The sequence below is a fragment of the Trachurus trachurus genome (genome assembly GCF_905171665.1).
Source record: "Trachurus trachurus genome assembly, chromosome: 1".
In the NCBI taxonomy this organism is placed as follows: Eukaryota; Metazoa; Chordata; class Actinopteri; order Carangiformes; family Carangidae; genus Trachurus; species Trachurus trachurus.
In genome coordinates, this window is record NC_139891.1 from 1,099,290 (window position 1) to 1,119,026 (window position 19,737).

The 19,737-nt window shown below is 41.3% G+C and overlaps 1 protein-coding gene across 1 annotated transcript in view; it reads right to left on the reverse strand.

Moving 5' to 3' along the window:
* Positions 1–19,737, reverse strand: part of sorcs3a (sortilin related VPS10 domain containing receptor 3a) — a gene marked incomplete at both ends in the record, with an annotated part of 303,702 nt that overhangs the window by 21,725 nt on the left and 262,240 nt on the right. The window contains one exon of the mRNA XM_083980334.1: positions 4,337–4,523. Within this exon, the coding sequence (XP_083836460.1) occupies positions 4,337–4,523 (187 nt within the window). The remainder of the gene's footprint in view (positions 1–4,336; positions 4,524–19,737) is intronic.

Here is a 19,737-nt window from a genome sequence, read left to right on the forward strand (position 1 = left end):
TCATCTTCCAATTCATTCATCAAATTAGATGATGGGCATAACTACGTCATATGAAACTGGATTATACTACGTTCTTTATCCACATAATAAAGCCAACACATCATTTAAGTGGTGTTCAGAGACAGAAACACTAAATCACACTATAATGGAACTGTTCTCCCACTGTAATGTCTGTCTTTTGTTTAATACAGTTTTATAAGGTTTTTTTTATATACAATAAATGTAAAGTGAGTCACACAGCTCCAGCTAGAAAGTGACAACCTCATGCTGGCAGGTGGAGATTGCCTGATAGAGAAGACGTTTATGATGAGCTGTTTAACAGTGGGTACACCATGATGGCAGGAGATGAATAAAGATTCAATATATTTCCTTGGTTCCAAATTCCACTTGTTGTGTTTTTGAAACCAATGCTGTTTAATGCATATTGAGGTTTGATGAATGTACCTGGCTCCTTGGCAGCGATAACTATGTTCACCCTGACCACTCTGTTCTGATTACATAAATGATGTCAACTGTCAACCATGGCTCTTAAAAATGATACTTATATACTTCTAAATGGATACAAATAAAGTTCAGAAGGAAACAATCTCTGCTGTGATTTATGTTGGATGAGACTAGTTGATTTTGTTTTTTGTTGTCTGACAGCCTCTCCCAGATAGAATAGGCTGAAATAATCACCAATCAATCATAAGATCTTGTTGGGCATGGGTGCAGATTCCGGGGGGGACGGGGGGGACATGTTGTTACAATACAATACAAATACAATTGTATTTTCAGACTTCACATTCTTCATATCTAAAAAGAAATGATTAAAATGGTGGAACAAATAATGTTTGACAAAAATATTTCTGACTCCACATCCCATCTCTGGTCTCCTCCACTACGATGCAAATGAACGGGTAGTTTCTTACACAGACGCTGATGATATCAGCATGCTTTAAAAAAAACGACCCCCTCAATCTTAGGGCTTCATATTTGATTTTCATCCATATCACTGAATCATGCATAAAGTTCCATACACTGGGATAAAATGAAGATGGTGAGAAGAATTGGGGATCTGGGAGGGTCGGTGGGAGGCGAAAGATAAGAACGTGAGTAGACATTACATGTCCAAGACCCTTTAAATGATAATTTACTAATATAACAGCAGTGATATGTGCTGTTGGCTGTTTAGGACTGTGCAGTACGTTTTGAATGATATGCCGAGACTCTGCGGAGTTGTGATTTATGGCAACATGGTATGAGTTGCATATGGGCAAAAAAAAAAAAAAAACACTTTTGTGTCCCCCCCAATCCTGGCATCGGATCTGCACCCCTGTTGTTGGGTGATCAATAATAATAATATTAATTAAAAAAACAATGACATCCTGACAGTGTCTGCAGTCGTGGTCCGTCAGCTCGGTAGTTTTGGGGATTTCACCAAAAAAAAAAGTTCCTTTGCAAAATTTTACAACTAAAAATATGTTGACACCATCATTCCCTTTTCACATGATTCCTTCTGGATAATGCTGCCCTCTCACTAAGTACATAACCAGACCCGGCAGGGATCTAGGTCGCTTTCCACTAATCTTAGGGATGAAGTTTCAGGTGTAATACACCAGCGGAAAAACTCCAACAAAAGGTTTGAGTAGGTGATGTGCTGGTTTCTGTTCGCTCTCATCCTCTTTAACCAGAACTAATCTTTATCGCTACCCCAAAGTAAAAGGCTCATCTGTGCTGCTCCGTGTGGGTGCACTTATGTGTGTATGTGTGTGTGTGTGTGTGTGTGTGTGTGTGTGTGTGTGTGTGTGTGTGTGTGTGTGTGTGTGTGTGTGTGTGTGTGTGTGTGTGTGTGTGTGTGTGTGTGTGAATGACAGTCATTTGGTGTTAAATAAGCACAGCCAAGGAATCATTGTAGTAGTTTTTGATATTTCCTCCTGAAAGCATCACCTAGACTATGAAATAAATCCAGCTGAAATTGTTGCCCTCAGAAAAGAATAAACCCAGAGCACACTAGCTGACACATCAGGATGGCAAAAAAAGTTAAATTAAAATGGATTGAACAAATCAATGAAGGAGTAACAAGACAAAGAGTCAAGCTGATGTATACTGAAATGATCTTCTGTAATTCCCTTGGAAACTTAAAATGATACACTCTTTCATTGCCATCTGAATAGAGCCAGAAGGTGTGACAATCCTGCCATTTGCTCCACTTTAAAATAAACCACTGCTCGGGCATCGTATCCTTAGATAACTGGCAATTAGCTGCAGTGGCCTTAAAGGCCCTCTCCACTGTCTGGTTTTACACACACACACACACAAGTTTGCTATGACCTCCCTCCCAATAGTTGTTAGTGTTTATTATAGCTGCTGAATTGCATAATACATGGTTCAGGGCAGGGCACTTATGAATGTAGCATGGCTCATTCAGTTGACTATGTTCACTAACCTCATCCCTGCAAGATACATACTAACAATTCTTCATAAGCTTATATCTGATGATAAATGCACTTCATGTTTGAGTGGTATCATGCACCGAACCTTCTATGTGCAGACAATATTAAGTGTGTGGATGAGACATTAGCTCTGCCCTACAAAGGCAAAGCGCAGTATCTGTAAAAATGCCAAACTGAGAAAAACTGCTTTTTGTGTTTTTCATTGGGACAACGAGGAGTTTTGGAAAAGCAATGTGTTTTCACACTACATTTATGAGCCTCCGCGCACCGTGAAATTCTTTGACCGGCGCAAGACAGACTCATGTTTTCATTCATCAAGAATTAAAGTCAGAGGTTGGAAGACGATCACATACCGTCGTAGTTCCCACCATAAACGGCGATTCGGCGGCGTTATTCTCATGACTTGCCGCAAAACCAAAAGTAAAGAAACGCTGGTCGGCTCGCCCAGCATTTCCACCACCACTAATAATAACAAAATAACCATAGAGACAAAGTGATATATTTATCGAAAATGGGCCCATTAACAAGTGTGGGTAATTCATCCACATTAACGTGAGACTTTTTTATAACCAAATAGAAACTCATTGTTGTCCCTTTAAACATCAAATTATGAATAACTACCAAGTCTATAATTGCTTAGATAAAGGTGGACTGAATTAAATGGCTGAATTATGGCAGATTTTGTGACCAGGTTTTACAGTTTTATGGCAGATACTGCACTTTGCCTTAGTTTCACTGTGCTTTTTTGGATGACAGCAAAATAAAAAGCCCAATAACTCTGGAAATTTTAGCAGTACCATTATCAAATTCTACCAGATTGAAGAGAATATGCCACGCTTTTGATTGGTCAAAAAAAATGCAGATACTGCACTTTGCCTTTGTAGGGCAGAGCTATCCATCAATTGACTGATTATGGACTCGCTGCCCAGTGCCCACAGTATATTGGTTAGTGTATGGTATAGCCTCAAATAGAGGCTACACAATGAATTAGACAATATACAGGTAGTCTGGGACATAAGGACTTGAGTGATTCCACTCACTGGTCTGCTCCTCAGCTGCCTGGACAGAGGCAGCACCTGCAGCATGCTGTCTGGGATCAGCATCCCTCCATGGGCGACAGAGCACTTTGCTTTGTATTCATCACCAGGGACAGGCCAGACCCAGCAACATTCTGTGTTCCATTCAGCCCTCTGTCTCTGTGACAGCCTCTTAGATTTCACTTGTAGACTTTCACACCACTAACAGCACCAGCACCACACAACAACAACAGCAGGCATCTGTAGGTGTAGAATGTAGCCACAGACACTGACACTGACATCAGGTGATGGGATTTTACTTGATTCTACATTATCCTGATTATGTTATATGGGAGATGATGTACAACAATAGGACAAACTCCGTCCCGTGCATTATCCTATTTTCAAATATTTTCACAGTCAGAGGTAATCCTAATAGGTATGCTTTTAAAGCATCTTTCAGCAGTCACAGCAAATAGAAATCGAGTTGAAGCATTTGTATCTAACTTGAAAACTAGGTCGGCAGCATCTTTGTCAGTTCTAAGCAGTGTCTGCAGGAGCTCCTTTCAGACCTTCATCTATCATTGGTGTGTGAGTGGTGGCGAGATATAAAAACACAGTATGAACTGGTGAATGTGGCCTGTGCTTTAAAGTGAGTTGTTGATAACACCAGGGCACTTTAAGTGCAGTCCATTACAAAATCTGCCTCAAACAATAAAATCAAGGGGGACAACATAACATTTTGTAAAGTGACAGGAAAATAGTCCCAGTCTCTGCGGGGTACTTATGCCTTTCATAATAATCCTGGAGAGGAAACTTATTGGCAAGGTTTTCAGTTGAAAGCAGTCGCAGATTGTTGTGTTGTGTTGCAGTGAGAGCTCTTACATGTGACATGCAGGAAGAGTGTGGTGGTGTCAAAACCCAGCGTGTTCTCTGCCAGCGCTGTGACACGGAATATTCCAGCAGACTTGTAGACGTGTTTGATCCCCTCCTCAGTCCAGCTCAGGTTAGAATAAGACACGGCCGTGCCGTCGCCGAAGTCCAGCTGAATGTTAGTCCGCAAAGAGTCCCCCTGAAAAACAACACAACAGCACAACACACTGCATTAAATGATGATACAGTAGCATTTTGGCTCATCATTTTGTGAATCTTGTTGTCATCTCTTTTCAGTGATATGCCATTTGTCTGTTTCCTGTGATATTTGTTCATTCTTCTGTTTGTTCAGAAGAGATGTTCTCTCTCTCTCTTCTGATTGGCTTCTTGTTTTCTGAAATAATAGCAGATTTGAGGTAAAACTCAAAGAGACCAAATTCTGCAAGGTGGTGGGCGGGGTGTAGTGTATTATCCACCTGAAACTCTTAACTTTTACCTTCAGAATGATCTTACTTTCTTCTTCAGGTATGTTCTTATCTTGCTTAAAGGGATAGTTCACCCAAAATTCAAATTTCACTCATTATCTACTCACCCTCATGTCGACTAAGAGCTGTGAGAATTTTCAGAGTCCTCTGTTCCTTCTCTGAGTTACAGGGGGGTCCACGCAGCAGTATTTGTCCATATAATGGTGGTCAGTGGATACCAACTTTCTTCGTCCAAAAAGACACACCAAAAAACATCCAAATACCTCCATACTGCTCGTCTGTAATGTCCGTCTTGTATTGAAGCCCCGACATGAGAAATTGTTCTGAAAAAAATCAAATAAGTCTATATTCTAAGCTTGTTTGTAGCGGAAGCTCCCAGTGTCTCGGTTCACTGCTCTTCCTGTGTCAGTGCAAATCTCGCGTGATTTCCACTGACCGGCGGAACAATTTCTCATGTCAGGGCTTCAATACAAGAAGGACATTACAGACGAGCAGTATGGAGGTATTTGGATGTTTTTTGGTGTGTCTTTTTGGACGAAGAAAGTTGGTATCCATTGACAACCATTATATGGACAAATACTGCTGCGCGGACCCCCCCGTAACTCAGAGAAGGGACGGAGGACTCTGAAAATTCTCACAGCTCTTAGTCAACATGAGGGTGAGTAGATAATGAGTGAAATTTGAATTTTGGGTGAATTATCCTTTTAAGGAAAAATGACCTGTTATAATGTGAATCAATGCTTTGTTTGGCCTAAAGGCTAAACGTTTAGGTCAGAGGTTATGTCACTTTTCGTGTACACCTGTATTTGGTTTGCCCCATCTATGTTTACGTTAGCCTAGAGGTTAAATGTCAAAACTTGTAAAGGTTAGGTATTGTCTTAGTTTATGACCATCCTGGTCAGCTACAACCCTCTGTTTAGAGAAGTTGGAGTTTTGGAGTTAGACAACGTATATAAGGTTAGGGCTTTGGGCCAAAAGAGAGGGATCTCATATTGGCACTAGAGACACTCCAGGATTCGTCATTTTTGTGACACTGTTCTTTCTTGTAATAAACCCTTCTTTTGAATGCAAGAAAAGATGTGTCAGTGGTGATCACTTCTTCTCATCAACACATCAACACATCAACATACCACAGGGGCTAGGGGGAATGGCTGAGAGCAGCGACTGTTTTGTTGTGACTTCACAAAGTAACAGAAGTCCTGACAGCTGGTTTGAAGTCTCAGGCTGGATACAGGTCCATTTATCTGTGGATTGAGGATTTGATGCTTTCACAGAATTACTTTGGAAGCTAAACCTGCATTATAATTAAAATCTCACTTCACACATTTCATCATTGTGTATTTTACTGGATGTAGATCATACACACATTTTATTTTGTTGCTAGCCTCTTTAGTATTGTCCTTTTAGCTATTGGGTTTGATCTCATCATCACCAGAATTAATACAAATTCTGGTGATGATCCTTGTTTGAGCCTCATTTACTTTACTGCAATGTAATATGGTGTAACACTTTTCCTAGCCATCTTAGAAAATTAGAAAATTTACAAAAGAAAATAATACGCGCCATATCTTGCTCCGGTTTTAACACTCCCACACGTCCACTCTTCCATAGTCTTAACCTCTTGAGGCTCACAGAATGCAACATCCATCAGAATGCAATAATGCTTTACCAAGTTGTCCATAATCTGAATCCTAAATTGTCTATGCTCATCCCAGTCAGCAGCCCTGTGCACGGCTATAACACCAGAAATTTACATCTCATTAATGGAAAAAATAGATGTCTAAAACGCACTAGCCTATGTATCACCACCAGGGGGCCGCTGATCTGGAATGGGCTGGATGAGAGTGTGAAATCAGCCAAATCCATCTCAGTCTTCAAGAAAAGGTTAAAGGTGCAATTTCTTAACTCATGTTTATCATCGTAATCTGGGTATGTCTGTCTGATGTCTGTATGTCTATTTTGAGTTATGATCTGTCCTTTGATTGTATGTTATGTTTTTGTTTGGTACTATGTATTGTCTCGTTGTCTATGTGTATTCTGTGACGTATGTTTTGTCTTGTATTCTATCATGATTTGAAATATGTATGAATATGTACTGTATTACGTTAGTATTACGTTTGAGGCTCCCGCCACAAGCTTTAAATAGCTTTTTGGGAGACCTGGCGCTTCACACATTTGCTTCCTTTCTTTTCTGCTCTGTCTACAAATATCATGTGTGTTGTGCGAAATAAATACTGAAATACTGAAAATGCAACCATTACAAGAGTTTGTAATTATGTTCCCTCCTCAAAATATTTTGATAAAAATATAGTCTGCCTGGCAACTTGTCCAGAGTGTAGCCCGCCCTCGCTCTATAATGGGATTGGCTCCAGCCCCCTCTGTGACAAATTACCACCTAAAATATTTAAGATGAATTATTAAAAAAGTCAAATCAAACCTTTCACCTCAGCAAATGAAGAATGTTGATGACTATTTCTTTTTTTCTAGCTCGCTGTACTTTCAGGCTATGCATTTCTACCTGAGATCTCTACCAATCAAAATTAAAACAACTCCATTTTCACATAATGAATCATGTCTAACGAAACCCTCAGGACTCAATGTTTGATTAATGGACCTTGTTAGTAGGAGCTCTGCATGACCTGGAAGGAAGCACCACCTCACCAACCTCTTACTTACAGCTGCCACAGGAAATATTTAACAAGTCAGTGTTTTAAAGGGATAGTTCACCCAAAATTGAAATTTCACTCATTATCTACTCACCCTCATGTCGACTAAGGGCTGGGAGAAGTTTCAGAGTTATCTGTGTCTTCTCTGAGTTACAGGGCGTCTCGGCGTAGCAGTGCATGTCCATATAACGGTTGCAAATGGATACCAACTGTCTTCGTAACAAAAAGACACAACAAAAAACATCCAAATACCTCCATGCTGCTCTTCCCGTTCGTCCAAATTGGACGAACCGGGAAGAGGAGCTTCTGCTACAAACAAGCTTGAAATATAGACTTATTTAATTTTTTTCGGAACAATTTCACATTTCGGGGCTTCAATACAAGACGGACATTACATACGAGCAGCATGGAGGTATTTGGATGTTTTTTGGTGTGTCTTTTTGTTACGAAGACAGTTGGTATCCATTTGCAACCGTTATATGGACATGCACTGCTACGCCGAGACCCCCTGTAACTCAGAGAAGCCACGGAGGACTCTGAAACTTCTCCCAGCCCTTAGTCCACATGAGGGTGAGTAGATAATGTAGTGAGTAGAAACTTCAATTTTGGGTGAACTATCCCTTTAAAGACAGTTGGTGACTCACTCTCTGTCATTATCTCTATCATTTTCAATGTGGAAACTTCATCACTATACAACACATTGTGAATTCTGAAAACTCCTCATGCTTTGTCAAAAAAAAAAAGAGACAGTGCAACTGATTATTACGCTGCACACTGATCAGAGGAACATGTAGAAGGAAGTGACTGAGGGAGAACTGCATATTCTAATAGATGCTGTCAAGATGACAGTGGTACTAGAGAGGAACTTGCACTTTCACCTCTTTCTTTCTCATTGGTATTGACAAAGACTGGGATGAGAGACAAAGATTTGACACACAGTGATGGATCACACACATATTAATGTCTCTAATACTTTGTAACACAACATGTTCTTTTACAGGAAATATGATTTTCTTCATTTATATAATATCCTGCCATTCTCTTGCTCATCACATAATATGTTCATTTCCATCAAAGTATATGCTAACACTTTGTAATTACTGTAATTACACAGTTAGATAATTATGGTTGTTCTTTCAATTATTCCTCTTCCAGATACTGATTTTACTGGCATATTTTTGTCTCTGACTTCTTTAGCAGCAGATAATGATGATGAAGTTTATACACACACACATCTGTGCACATATGTGTTTGTATACAGTATATGCAACCATTCCACCATGTTTGCTTCCGCATGGTGTGTGGATCCTCAGCTGCCTGCATGTTTCCTCTGGGAGTCACATCTGTCTCTATCCGAGGATCAGCGCACAGCACAAGTGTTGGTGGCTCCAGCTGCCACTGTGACCAAACCTGAGCTCGTCCCCCCCCAGGCCTGTGAAGACGAACCCCCAGCCTCCCCATGGCTCATTGTAGCACATTTGCTTGTGGGATTGTCATTTGTAACAGTGCATTAGCATGCTGGCTCCAACAAAAACGCACTATAAAACAAAAATAAATACACCTATTGTTTTCTTTCTGCTCTTTTGCTCCTTCTATCCCTCATTACCCGAGTCCCTTCTTTGTGTGATTCCATGTAAAAACACGGGGGGTTTGGTGGAGGCTTCTGGGGATATTTCACATCACTTTGCCTAGAAAATGATATCTCTGATAAGCGGCTGGAGAGAATACAGAATAGCATAGAACAGGGTCTGACAGCGCAGGCATTGTTAGGAGCTATAATGAGCTGGCATGCAAACAAGACCCGGGCTTGGTGGCGCCAATGTAACTGGGCTTGTCTTGGTGTCTGCCGTCCATTCTGTGTCCATTCTTGCTCTCTTTATCAGTCACAATGGAATTCAGTAATCTGCATAAGACTGATGCTGACCCATCTCTCTAAATGTCACTCTTTGTGTGCCTGCGTCTCCCAGGGAGAGCTCCAGCTCCAAAAACATTATGGCTGGAGCCTTGAGGATGGGACATCAGTGTCAGTTTGCAGTGAAAGCGCTGCTTTTCCACTTGACAAGGGTTTGGATGCACAAGGCCAGCGTTTGTTAATGTACATGTCAAAACCAAGCCTATAGTGTTGGAGTGATGAGTGACAACAAACAACACTGCAGCTGTTCCTTCCACTGTCATGGAACTCAATATTCATGGTAGAGATCAAATGTGCTGGAATACCACCATCAAAGTCTGTGAAGAGGAATTCAATTGTATATGTGGTATATTGATACTGTCCAAAGTAGCAAATAGTTTCATACACATAATGGATAACATACAGAGTTATGATAACACTGTAGTTCTCCCCTGATCCAAAAAAGCAAATGGTGGAAAATCACAAAAATTTAAGCTCATATTTGAAATGTTTGTAACATAACACTTCCTGTCAGGGCCGTAGCCAGGGTTTTGAAATTGGTGAGGTCCGGGGGTCGGGGGGTAGAAAGTGTTATTATTGTAGTGGGCCTATTGGGAATGTGCTATACAAATGTAGTCTTAATACATTATCATTATTATTGTTATTACATTGTTGCTGTACAGAGTACGCATACGGATTTACTGTCTAATGTAGTGTGTCTCTCTCCCTCTTTCACTCACTCACTGAAACACACACCATACATGTGAAGTAAAGAGCTGTAGGGGGATCTGGGGGTACTCCCCCAGAAAAAAATTGTGATTTTTAACACAAATGAGGAATTCTGGTGTACTCTGAGGAGAAAATAGAGGGAAAAGACAACATTGCTAAGATTTAAAAAAAAATAAATAAATAAATAAAATAAAATAAATAAAAAAGCTTTAAGATTTAATGAGGTTCCTATCATTGTAATTGCATGAATGGCACACACACGTTACTCTGCTGTCTCTCTGTTCCTCTGCTCTCTGGACTGGGCTCTGTTCTTTGTGCTCTACTAGGGATGTAACAATATCACAGTAATAGTCTACCTCAATAACAAGCCCATTTATTGCAGTATTGTAAGACATGTCATGATATCAAACTCTCACTGTATGATATTAGCACAGTAGCTCCATGGTATAACATTAATTCCATTATCAATAAGTCAACAACAAGAACATTTGGTCAAAAATAAAATAGCTTATCATGCCTTTCTCAATCACCAGCCTCTCTCCCCTGATCCCACCCTCACCTGCCTGTCTGCCCCCACCTCACGCACTCACCCCGCTCCTTCTCCCTCCCTCCCTCACCCAGCTCACCTCGCTAACTTTAAATAAATACCTGGTTCTGTATCTGCCGTCACAGAACACAGCGGTATTTTTTTTTTTAAATCAGTGTGAGAAGTTTTAACGATGTCCGCACATCTGCACGGTCGCTCCGTGTGTCTGTCTCACGTGCGTTACGTCTGACCCCAGCTCTCAGTAGAAGCTGCAGTTGCTGCAGGTGTCTGTAGCGCTTCTGGGCTTCCTTCGCCTTTTTTAAACAGAGCAGAACAGGTCTGACACAACACCGGGCCGGCGGTAGAAGCAGGTTCATGGAGCTGTGAGCCGCGGATATGCATGAAAAAACAAGCGCACCAAATGCGCGGCGCGTGACGCGCGTCTACATTTAAAGTTATGCACACACACATACACCATAGACTGTAAAAAAAAAATATATACACCAAGGCGCCTGTCATCTCAATTCAAGTTTTCTGCATCAACTTCCCGCATGTCGTTTCAAAATAAAAGCTGACCGATATTTTTAATCATGCTATTTAGGCCCTGTGGCTTCAATTTTTTTTTTTACCGAGGTCCGGACCTCGGTGACCTCATAGCTGGCTACGGCCATGCTTCCTGTATAGCCTAATCTTTTCTGTAGTGAGAAGGAATGCTTCCCTGCAGAGCCTCATTAATGTGAGAGACAGCCATGACGCAACTGTAATGTTATACAACACACTACAAAGAAGCTCCGATGTTCCACCTAACTCATCCAAACATCTGACACATATTTTCAGCTCTACTTAGGTGCATATTACGACCTTGATAATGCCCCATTATAATAACAGTAATATCCTATGCCACTAGTTCAGACCAGATATTTGTTTCGATTTTGATCACCTTCCACTTATAGCCATCTGCCAACAATGTACAGGACGGCAACTCATTTTAAAACCAACATACACATGACTGAGGGTGTATTATTATTTTTTTTAACAATGTAGGTGCTTGATGGGAAAATGACAACTGCATCAATCTGAAATTAGCAAAGACACTATGGCCCAGGGCCTCTGGTGTGAATGACTACCCTGTGTATTTGTTAATAATTCCTTAAAGGATCATAGGGCAGGATTTGTGAGAAAATACCCATGCGTTTTACGTTTTTTAAATAATAATGGGTGGGGAAGCGTTCAAAACCAAAAAGAACGAGCCCACCCGCGTATCTCTCCATTGCTTTGAACAGGGTCTGTGCTGCAAAATGCGCTGCAATTCATCAATCGCTCTGAACCACGGTGGATCCAAATGACTGTTACTGCCAGCAAACGACCCAGCACAACTGAAAGCCCTTTAAAAAAAAAAAAATGAAATCATGAATATGTCCGGTGTTTATTGGTTTTCATGGGACCGCGGACCCTGACAGATGCGGTCCGACACCCGGACCCGGCGCGTTAATTCTCGGTACCGGCCTGTAGGAGCCCATACAGATCCATGCAGAGGAGCTCAGAGGAACAGACAAGCAACCCCCTGCTGCAGCACAGTGAAGAGGCAGGTGTGTGTGTGTGTGTGTCTGAGAGAGAGAGAGAGAGAGAACCTACAGTAAAATACCCCCCCCCCCCCCCCCCCCCCCATCCATTTTCGATGTATATCGTTTTGTCTTTATCGTTATTTTGTTATTATTATTTAGTGGTCGACTCGCCCACCATTTCCTACTTTCGGTTTCCCGTATGCTGCCCGGCGAGTCATGGGAATAACGCAGCCGAATCACCATTTATGGTCGAAACTACGAAGGTATCTGAACGTCTTCGACTCTCCAACTTTCATTCTTGATTAATAAAAACATTCTTGGCAAATGTTTTCGCTTTTGTCCGTCTTGCGCCGGTCCAAGAATTTCACTGTGCGCACGGAGGCTCATGGGAAATGTAGTGTGAAAACACTTTGCTTTCCAAAACTCCTTGTTGTCCCTTTAATGGTGTGAAGATGAAAGAAAGTCTGTGGCTTTTTGTTTGCAATGTTTTACCTTGGAGGACATAACTGCAAATAGGTGAGGATGATCAGGAGAGAAAAGGGTTTAAATTGTCTAGACACATTGCTATGGAAGGATTACCTATAGTTATTAATAGTCAATTTTATTACACAGACAGCTTGTCCACAGCCTGCCTGTGGCATATCAGAGAAGTGTTTCTAATTTCTCCCAACAGCCAAACAATTCTGTAAAAATCCAAATATTTCAAAAATGAACACTGCAGTTAATATTTTAGATGGGAATCCTCAGTCGTCGTGTCTTTCATGTTTGATCATAATGCTCATTGGCAGGAGATTCCATTGAGATTTTTCACTGGGGCAGAAGTATGTTTCACAAAAAAAAGATAACACGAGCTAGAACAACTGTAAAACATTTCCCCCCCAAATGTGACTAGAGTCTCAAACAGAGAAGTGGCTGATAAGAATTCAAACAATAGTTAGGGAGATCACAAGGAGCTCGTACTAGCCAAGACAAGTCTTTTGAACTTGTTGGACGAGTATTTAACTGGGGATGCTGTTTGTAGTAATGAACACTACATTACTAAAACCAGACAGTTCAACAGTTATAAATAAATCATTTCAAGTTCTCACACCATAGGGTACAATTAAAAGCCATTAGAGAAATCTGAATGAATTTTCTGTGGAAAATAAGAGCCTCTATGATAAAAGAACAAAACAAGTGAATGCGAGTTTTACTAACTTTACTAAATGAATAAAGACATTGTGAAGATCAAATTGAGTCAGTTAACATTATGGGCCCAATAATTTGTAGGCCTCTCACTGGGGACCTCCTAGGTTAGCATAGCTCCAGTAAAAAGAAGTAAATACAACAATAAACAGATTAAAACATGCCTCTCTCTGCACATTAAACAGAAAATAAGATTAAAAGTGGCCTGTGGCTTTTGTCTGTTTGCTACAGAACTAGTTTTCAGTCCGCCCCTACCTGCTGGGCAGCTGACACAAGCTAGCAGCTGTCTGCAGATACATGGCTGATGTTAGCTCAGGAAATGTAAGCAGCAGGAGATGAGCTGGTTATTAAAGAAAAAAATAATAGTCTATGTATGAGGAAACCTGAAATTCAAAAGTAACAATGACAAACAAAACAGCAGGTGGTGCACATTGAATTGAATTCAATTTCCTAAAGGCAGGTAAGTTATATTAAGAAGGCTGTCTGTGCTTCTGTGTTTGAATGTGTAGTTTGGAGGCAGAACCAGTTTTACTGAAACATGTGCTAAAAGTACGACAGAGTATTAACGGCCACACTGTGGCAACAAAGAAGTAAATCTGACATTTTGAGAATGAGGTCATAATACTGTAGGAATAAGAGTACAGAGGAATATTACAATCAGCTGCATCTGGGAACTGCTGTTTGTTCATGCACAGTTGTTTCAATGTGATGATGCTGATGACGCAGAACGTCATGTGAAACCTCTGCTAAAGTTTAACAGGATATTCCACAACACAGCTCTGCTCTTCATTTCCCTCTGGAACGACACTGAATCTAAAATCACAGCTCCAGTCTGTAATATGTGACGTTGTTTTTTTTGCAGGTTGTCACTGCAGGTGTTTGTGCAATGGAGCTAGATCATGCAAGTGCATGAAGAACTTCTTACTGGTCGTAAGCATATGGTAATTAACTTTTTGCAGCTGCAGACACACACACACATACACACACACTATAGACTGTAAACACTAAACCATTTTAAATGATGATATGAAGCGTCTCAAATTCACAGCTTCCCTCCTCTTCTTTTTTTTGATGCTAAATGTGGAAGCCAATCGCTTGGTAAAGTCGTTTTTCCAAAGCTAATCTGTAGCTGTGATTGTTTGATTGTTGTATTGCATACCCATGCCCCCCACCCGATAGAAAGCAGATGCAATGTACCATGCAGTCATGCCTGTCTGATCATATCCAAAAACACAGATCCATCATTTTATTAGATTTGATCCGTATTTTTAAATGTAGTTATGTGCCACAGAGTCTTCTACCAATTAAATATTAAAGGCCCATCGCTGTCCCCAAGAAATACAGCCATTGCAGACTTCATGAATATAAATTAAACTTTGAAATCATCTAGAGAATTCTCTCTAAGAGGGCTGATGCCGTAAGGATTCTTTACCGCACCCTTCTTTTATCACATCTGTGCTTCCCACCCCCACGTCCTGTATCGCTCCCTCCCCTTTTCCATCAAGACAATCACCCTCTTAATGAAAGAAATAGGCCTCGATTCCTCAACTCATCACACAGTAATATGACAACTGGGCCTGGACAACACCCTGTGGGACACACACTTACCTTGAGCTGTTGCAATAGCAGGAAAACACTTCTGCTAAGGCCCTGAAGACTGCAGTTAATGTCAGACCATATTCTGCCTTAGGAACATGTGAGGCAGTTTCCATGTGACCAGGCAGCCTGGGAAGACTGATTCGGAACACAGTGCCTTTCACTCACTAACAGGGTCTCTGGTGAGGTTGACTTCTGCCTCTGGCTCAGGACTCTTCCATACACTTGGCAATTTAGAGCCATTTGACTCTATTAAACTTTTCAAAGTATTTAGAACCAGGTTAGTTTCCTGGAAAGTGCAGCACTCCCAACTTCAGCATTTCTGCCTTGGGCCTTGGTTAAACTCTATGTTGTTAATGTTTTATAGGTAAAACAAAACAGCTTTACGCTCAGTTCCCTGCAGGTCTCAATCTCTGCTGTACAGGAACCAACACATTGACTTTTACTTTATGAATTGTTATACTGTACATATACTAAATAATAATTAAGTGTAATTAAAGGTATAGTATGTAGGAATTCCCCCCATCTAGTGGTGTGGTTGCATATCTGAACGTATTCTTGATGTTGCATTCAGGTGAAATCGGGCAGACGTCAGACAGACAACAGACGCTGCATGTAACAGGATAAACAAGTGGTCCGCCAGCACGAGGCAAAACAATACAGGCGTGACAATATGTTGTCATGGTGATGTGGTATTGTTTACCTGACCCCGTCTTTCTCTCGTTGAGTAAAATGACATCCTGTTGGTTTGCCGACGGCCGTCTGCCTGACTGCACCTGAATGCAACATCAGTGCCTCCGTCCTTCCTCACACTACACAGTGGTGACAGTTTTAACAGGCCGAGTTTCCGTGGTTACCTACGGTCACGCTGCCACTCAACGTAAAAAATGGCGATGCAACATTGCCGCCTCGGTTCGGTGCGTCGCCCACTTATGTATTTGTAACGACTTGTAACAACTCATTCTAAGGTACCAGAAAGCTTTCATTTGTATGCGGCTGTGATTCCACTTCAGTGAAATACGTATTTATGAAAGCAATTTGATTTTTGCTAATAAAAAGCCAAATAAGTTACATACTGGGGCTTTAAAACAGAAGTAAGCAGAATATTTGTGTTAATATAAGTCTTAAATAGTTGTATCTTCCGACAGCAATCACTTCTATAGAGTGTTTGGTCTGAAACACGGGTCTGTCAGTCACTCTGCTCTGCTGTAAGCCCAGGAGAAAACTTTCCTTGTATCCTACAACCTTTATCCAATGAGGAGAGAGAACGGCATAAAGGGGCGGTCCTCTCTGTGTGTGCAGCCAAGGGATGCGCGTGAATGTGGTGACGTAGGGACGAGGACGGGGACTGATAACTCCATTTGCTGACAGGAAGTTAACCAAAACCACCGGATCGCTTACTGATAGCTTTAAGTGTTCATGAAAAATAAATAGCCTAATATTTTTGATAAACACTGAGTGGTAGTGCAGTGGTTAGCACTGTTGGGTTGGGTTACGCTGTGACCCTGGGAAATGTATTGTTGTTGTTTTGTATTTGTATTTATTTATTTTGATTAAAAAACCAGGGGACAATATTAATAGACACTTTCGTGCAAATACGCAGGATTGCGTTAGCGATCAGCTCATTTCCATCCTTTGTCCCTTTGTTGTTGTTTTTTTGAGTATTTTTTGAGGGGCTTTTAGACAAGACGAGATGAGGAATGGGGAGACAGAGAAAGGGGGAATGACATGCAGCAAAGGGTCGCCTTTACATGTATAATCCATAGAAAATGTAACCATTCCCATATTAGTGCCTTCAACTTTGTTTCACGTGCCTTACAAAACAATGATGCTACGCTCTCACTAGAGACGGACAGCAACGAGGAAAGAGGAGAGGAAGCGATCACAGCGACTGGAGACAGAAGTCTCCAAACTTTGGCTTCATTTCACACAAGATGAATCTCACTGTTGATATAAATGAGCAAGTGACGTATTACTCTGACAGCACTGCTGAGACTAAATGAATGTAGGGGAAGGCAGAATGAGAAATGACACAGGAGAAAGAAGATTGTGTAGTAACAACACCTTGTTAAAGCAGCTATCTACTTTATTAAAAATAGAGCTAGTGGCACTGAACACCTGTATAAGCCCACTTCTTTCCACATTGGAAATCCACAGGAATCAATATAGAATCGGATTGATCAGATTTTATCGATAGCAATACCGTTATAGATTTTGTTCATCGATCCCCATCTCTATCCGAGGATGACCTAATCAAATTATAGCCTGCACTGTAGGATTAATCAATAACAATGTTAATTATGATGGTGACACAACACTAATGGTTCTTGCTGCTGTTATTGTTAATAACATTATTAAACCTATAAATATCACTTGAATACAACGGCTCTCTTTTGTTTCTCCCTCTTTTCTCCCCCCTCAGCCACTCGAGGCAGACAGCCGCCCACACTGAGGCTGCTTCTGTCTGACTTTTTCTTTTCCACTCTCGCCAAGTGCTGCTCATGGTAGAAACTCTTGGGTTTTCTTCTGTAAAATTTTAAGTTAAATTATAAGATCTGGATCTGCCTTTGGATAGAATACATTGGAGCTACAAAAGTAGAATAGAACTGAATTTAACTGAAATGGGACGACGATCCAGAGAGAATTATCACCTAACTGCAGAGTGTGACTTACATTCACATTAATGCTAATGTGTCTGCTGGTTGTGAAAATAGGCAGCAGTTGTTAATTTGCTATAGAGTCTGTCAGAGTGCTTTTCCCTGGTGGTTGAAATTCAATGAATCCAGATTAGTAAAAAAGAAGTTGAATGAATCAATATCTTGAGTAAATGGGTATTAGTAGTCCATTATACAACAAGTAGTTCCGACCAAGCAATCTGATTGGTCAACAAGACATTTAGAACCTGCTCAAATCAGCATGACAGCACGCCTGACTCATCACTAAACATATTAAGCCTGCCACACACATAAAGATTTTATAAATCTCAACCGATTTTTTATCTGTGAGAGACCCCACACATGAAGATAAAAAAACTGTGATTGAACAGTTTTGATCGTATTGTGTGTGATATTCCAAACACAGCTCACCACACAAACACCACACACATAAAGATTTTTCAGAATCTTGACCCTCCGGTCAGAAAACTCAGAAAGAGATCCGCGGCATCAGCAGCGATACCAGGGGGGTCGTTTTAGCTACTCTTTCGGGTCTATCTAGCGACGTAATTTTTTTTTAATGAAAGCGGGACACTTCAGCCTTTACAACGATCCCATCTGTGTGTGTCTGTGTGTCTGTGGCTCCGGACGCCGAGCAGTAAAGCGGCTGTGAGCGGCGGTCACATGATCGTTTAAACATGGCTGCTGTATTGCCGGCTGTTGCTGGCTATGATCGCTACCGTCTTTGCTATCGGCTATCAGGAAACCTCCCGTGTGTGCGTGAATGTCTGTGTGAACCTCATGTAATGCCAGGGCTGCACCGTGGCTCTCTGTGAGGTGGCCGGTGCTGTGTGGAGAAGTGGCTTGTCGCCGCGAGCAGCATGCAGAGCTCGGCGAGCAGGCACTTCTCCGCACAACACCGGCTCTCCACAAACAAGATGACTTTTGATTGAAACGGCCACGGTTGTCGGCCCCGATAATCGTAAATATTGAACATGTTTAATACTTACGATTATCGGCGCCGAACGTTTTCCGAGCCGATTGTCGGGGGAATTTTGAGTCTTAACACACCACACACTACAAGAGAATCTTATAAGATAATCTTAAGACCTTAAGATAATCGGGCGGTGTCTGTCTGTGGTCGGAAGGGGGGAAATCGGGGCAAAATCAGCCCGATTATCTTTATGTGTGTGGCAGGCTTTAGGCTACTCCGCCATGTCATGTTGTTTTATCCATCTCCATGGTAACCATCCATAGATTCTTATTTTTATTATTTTAGAAACGTTATGTTACTCGTGAAAATAAATCACAAACTAAATCAACCTCCTAGAGCTCCTTTCAGATGCCAAACTCAAATTTTAGAACTATTAAATAGCCATTTTTAGTGAATGTGCTGTAAACTGCCCCGTTTTAGCCGAGAGGCTGTTCCCTTCCGTATGTGTACAATCAGAGAGACACTATTGTAACCACGGTGCAGTGTTGTTTTTGGCAGGCATTTTAGATTTAGTCTTAGTCTTAGTCTTTTTGACGAAAATACTTATTAGTTTTAGTCAATTTTAGTCATTCCCATATGTGATAGTTTTAGTCTAGTTTTAGTCGACGAAAACTCAACAAGGTTTTCGTCTAGTTTTAGTCAGTTCCAGTAAAAAAAAAAAAAAGTCTTTCAACAAATTAATTCAATAAAGGAATGGTTTTACACATAATGTTTCCACCCAATGCCAAATACTTTATGGTCTAAGGATTATCCATTAGCCTACACACAGATAAAGTGGTAACAGTAGTGCATTCAGTTTTTTTTCTGATGGAGTGACGGCAGGTGTGTTGAGCAGAATGTGCGCTGCATGCCAGGTGGTGGGCGTGACCACACAAGGATGCAGCAGTGTTGCAGACACTTGTTGATTTTAATGGACAGATTACACGCACAATAAGCAGAAATGTCATGCATTTGAACGTCTGACCACCCGTCAGCGCCGCGGAGCGGCTGCACCGCACTGACCGAGGTCACCAGAGCAGCGGATCACTGCCTGCTGCTCTCTGCCGCTCTAATCACAAGCACCGGGCGGCGGCGCACCGCGGCTCGTCTCAGCAGCGTTGTTCTGTTGTTGACGGAGCCGTT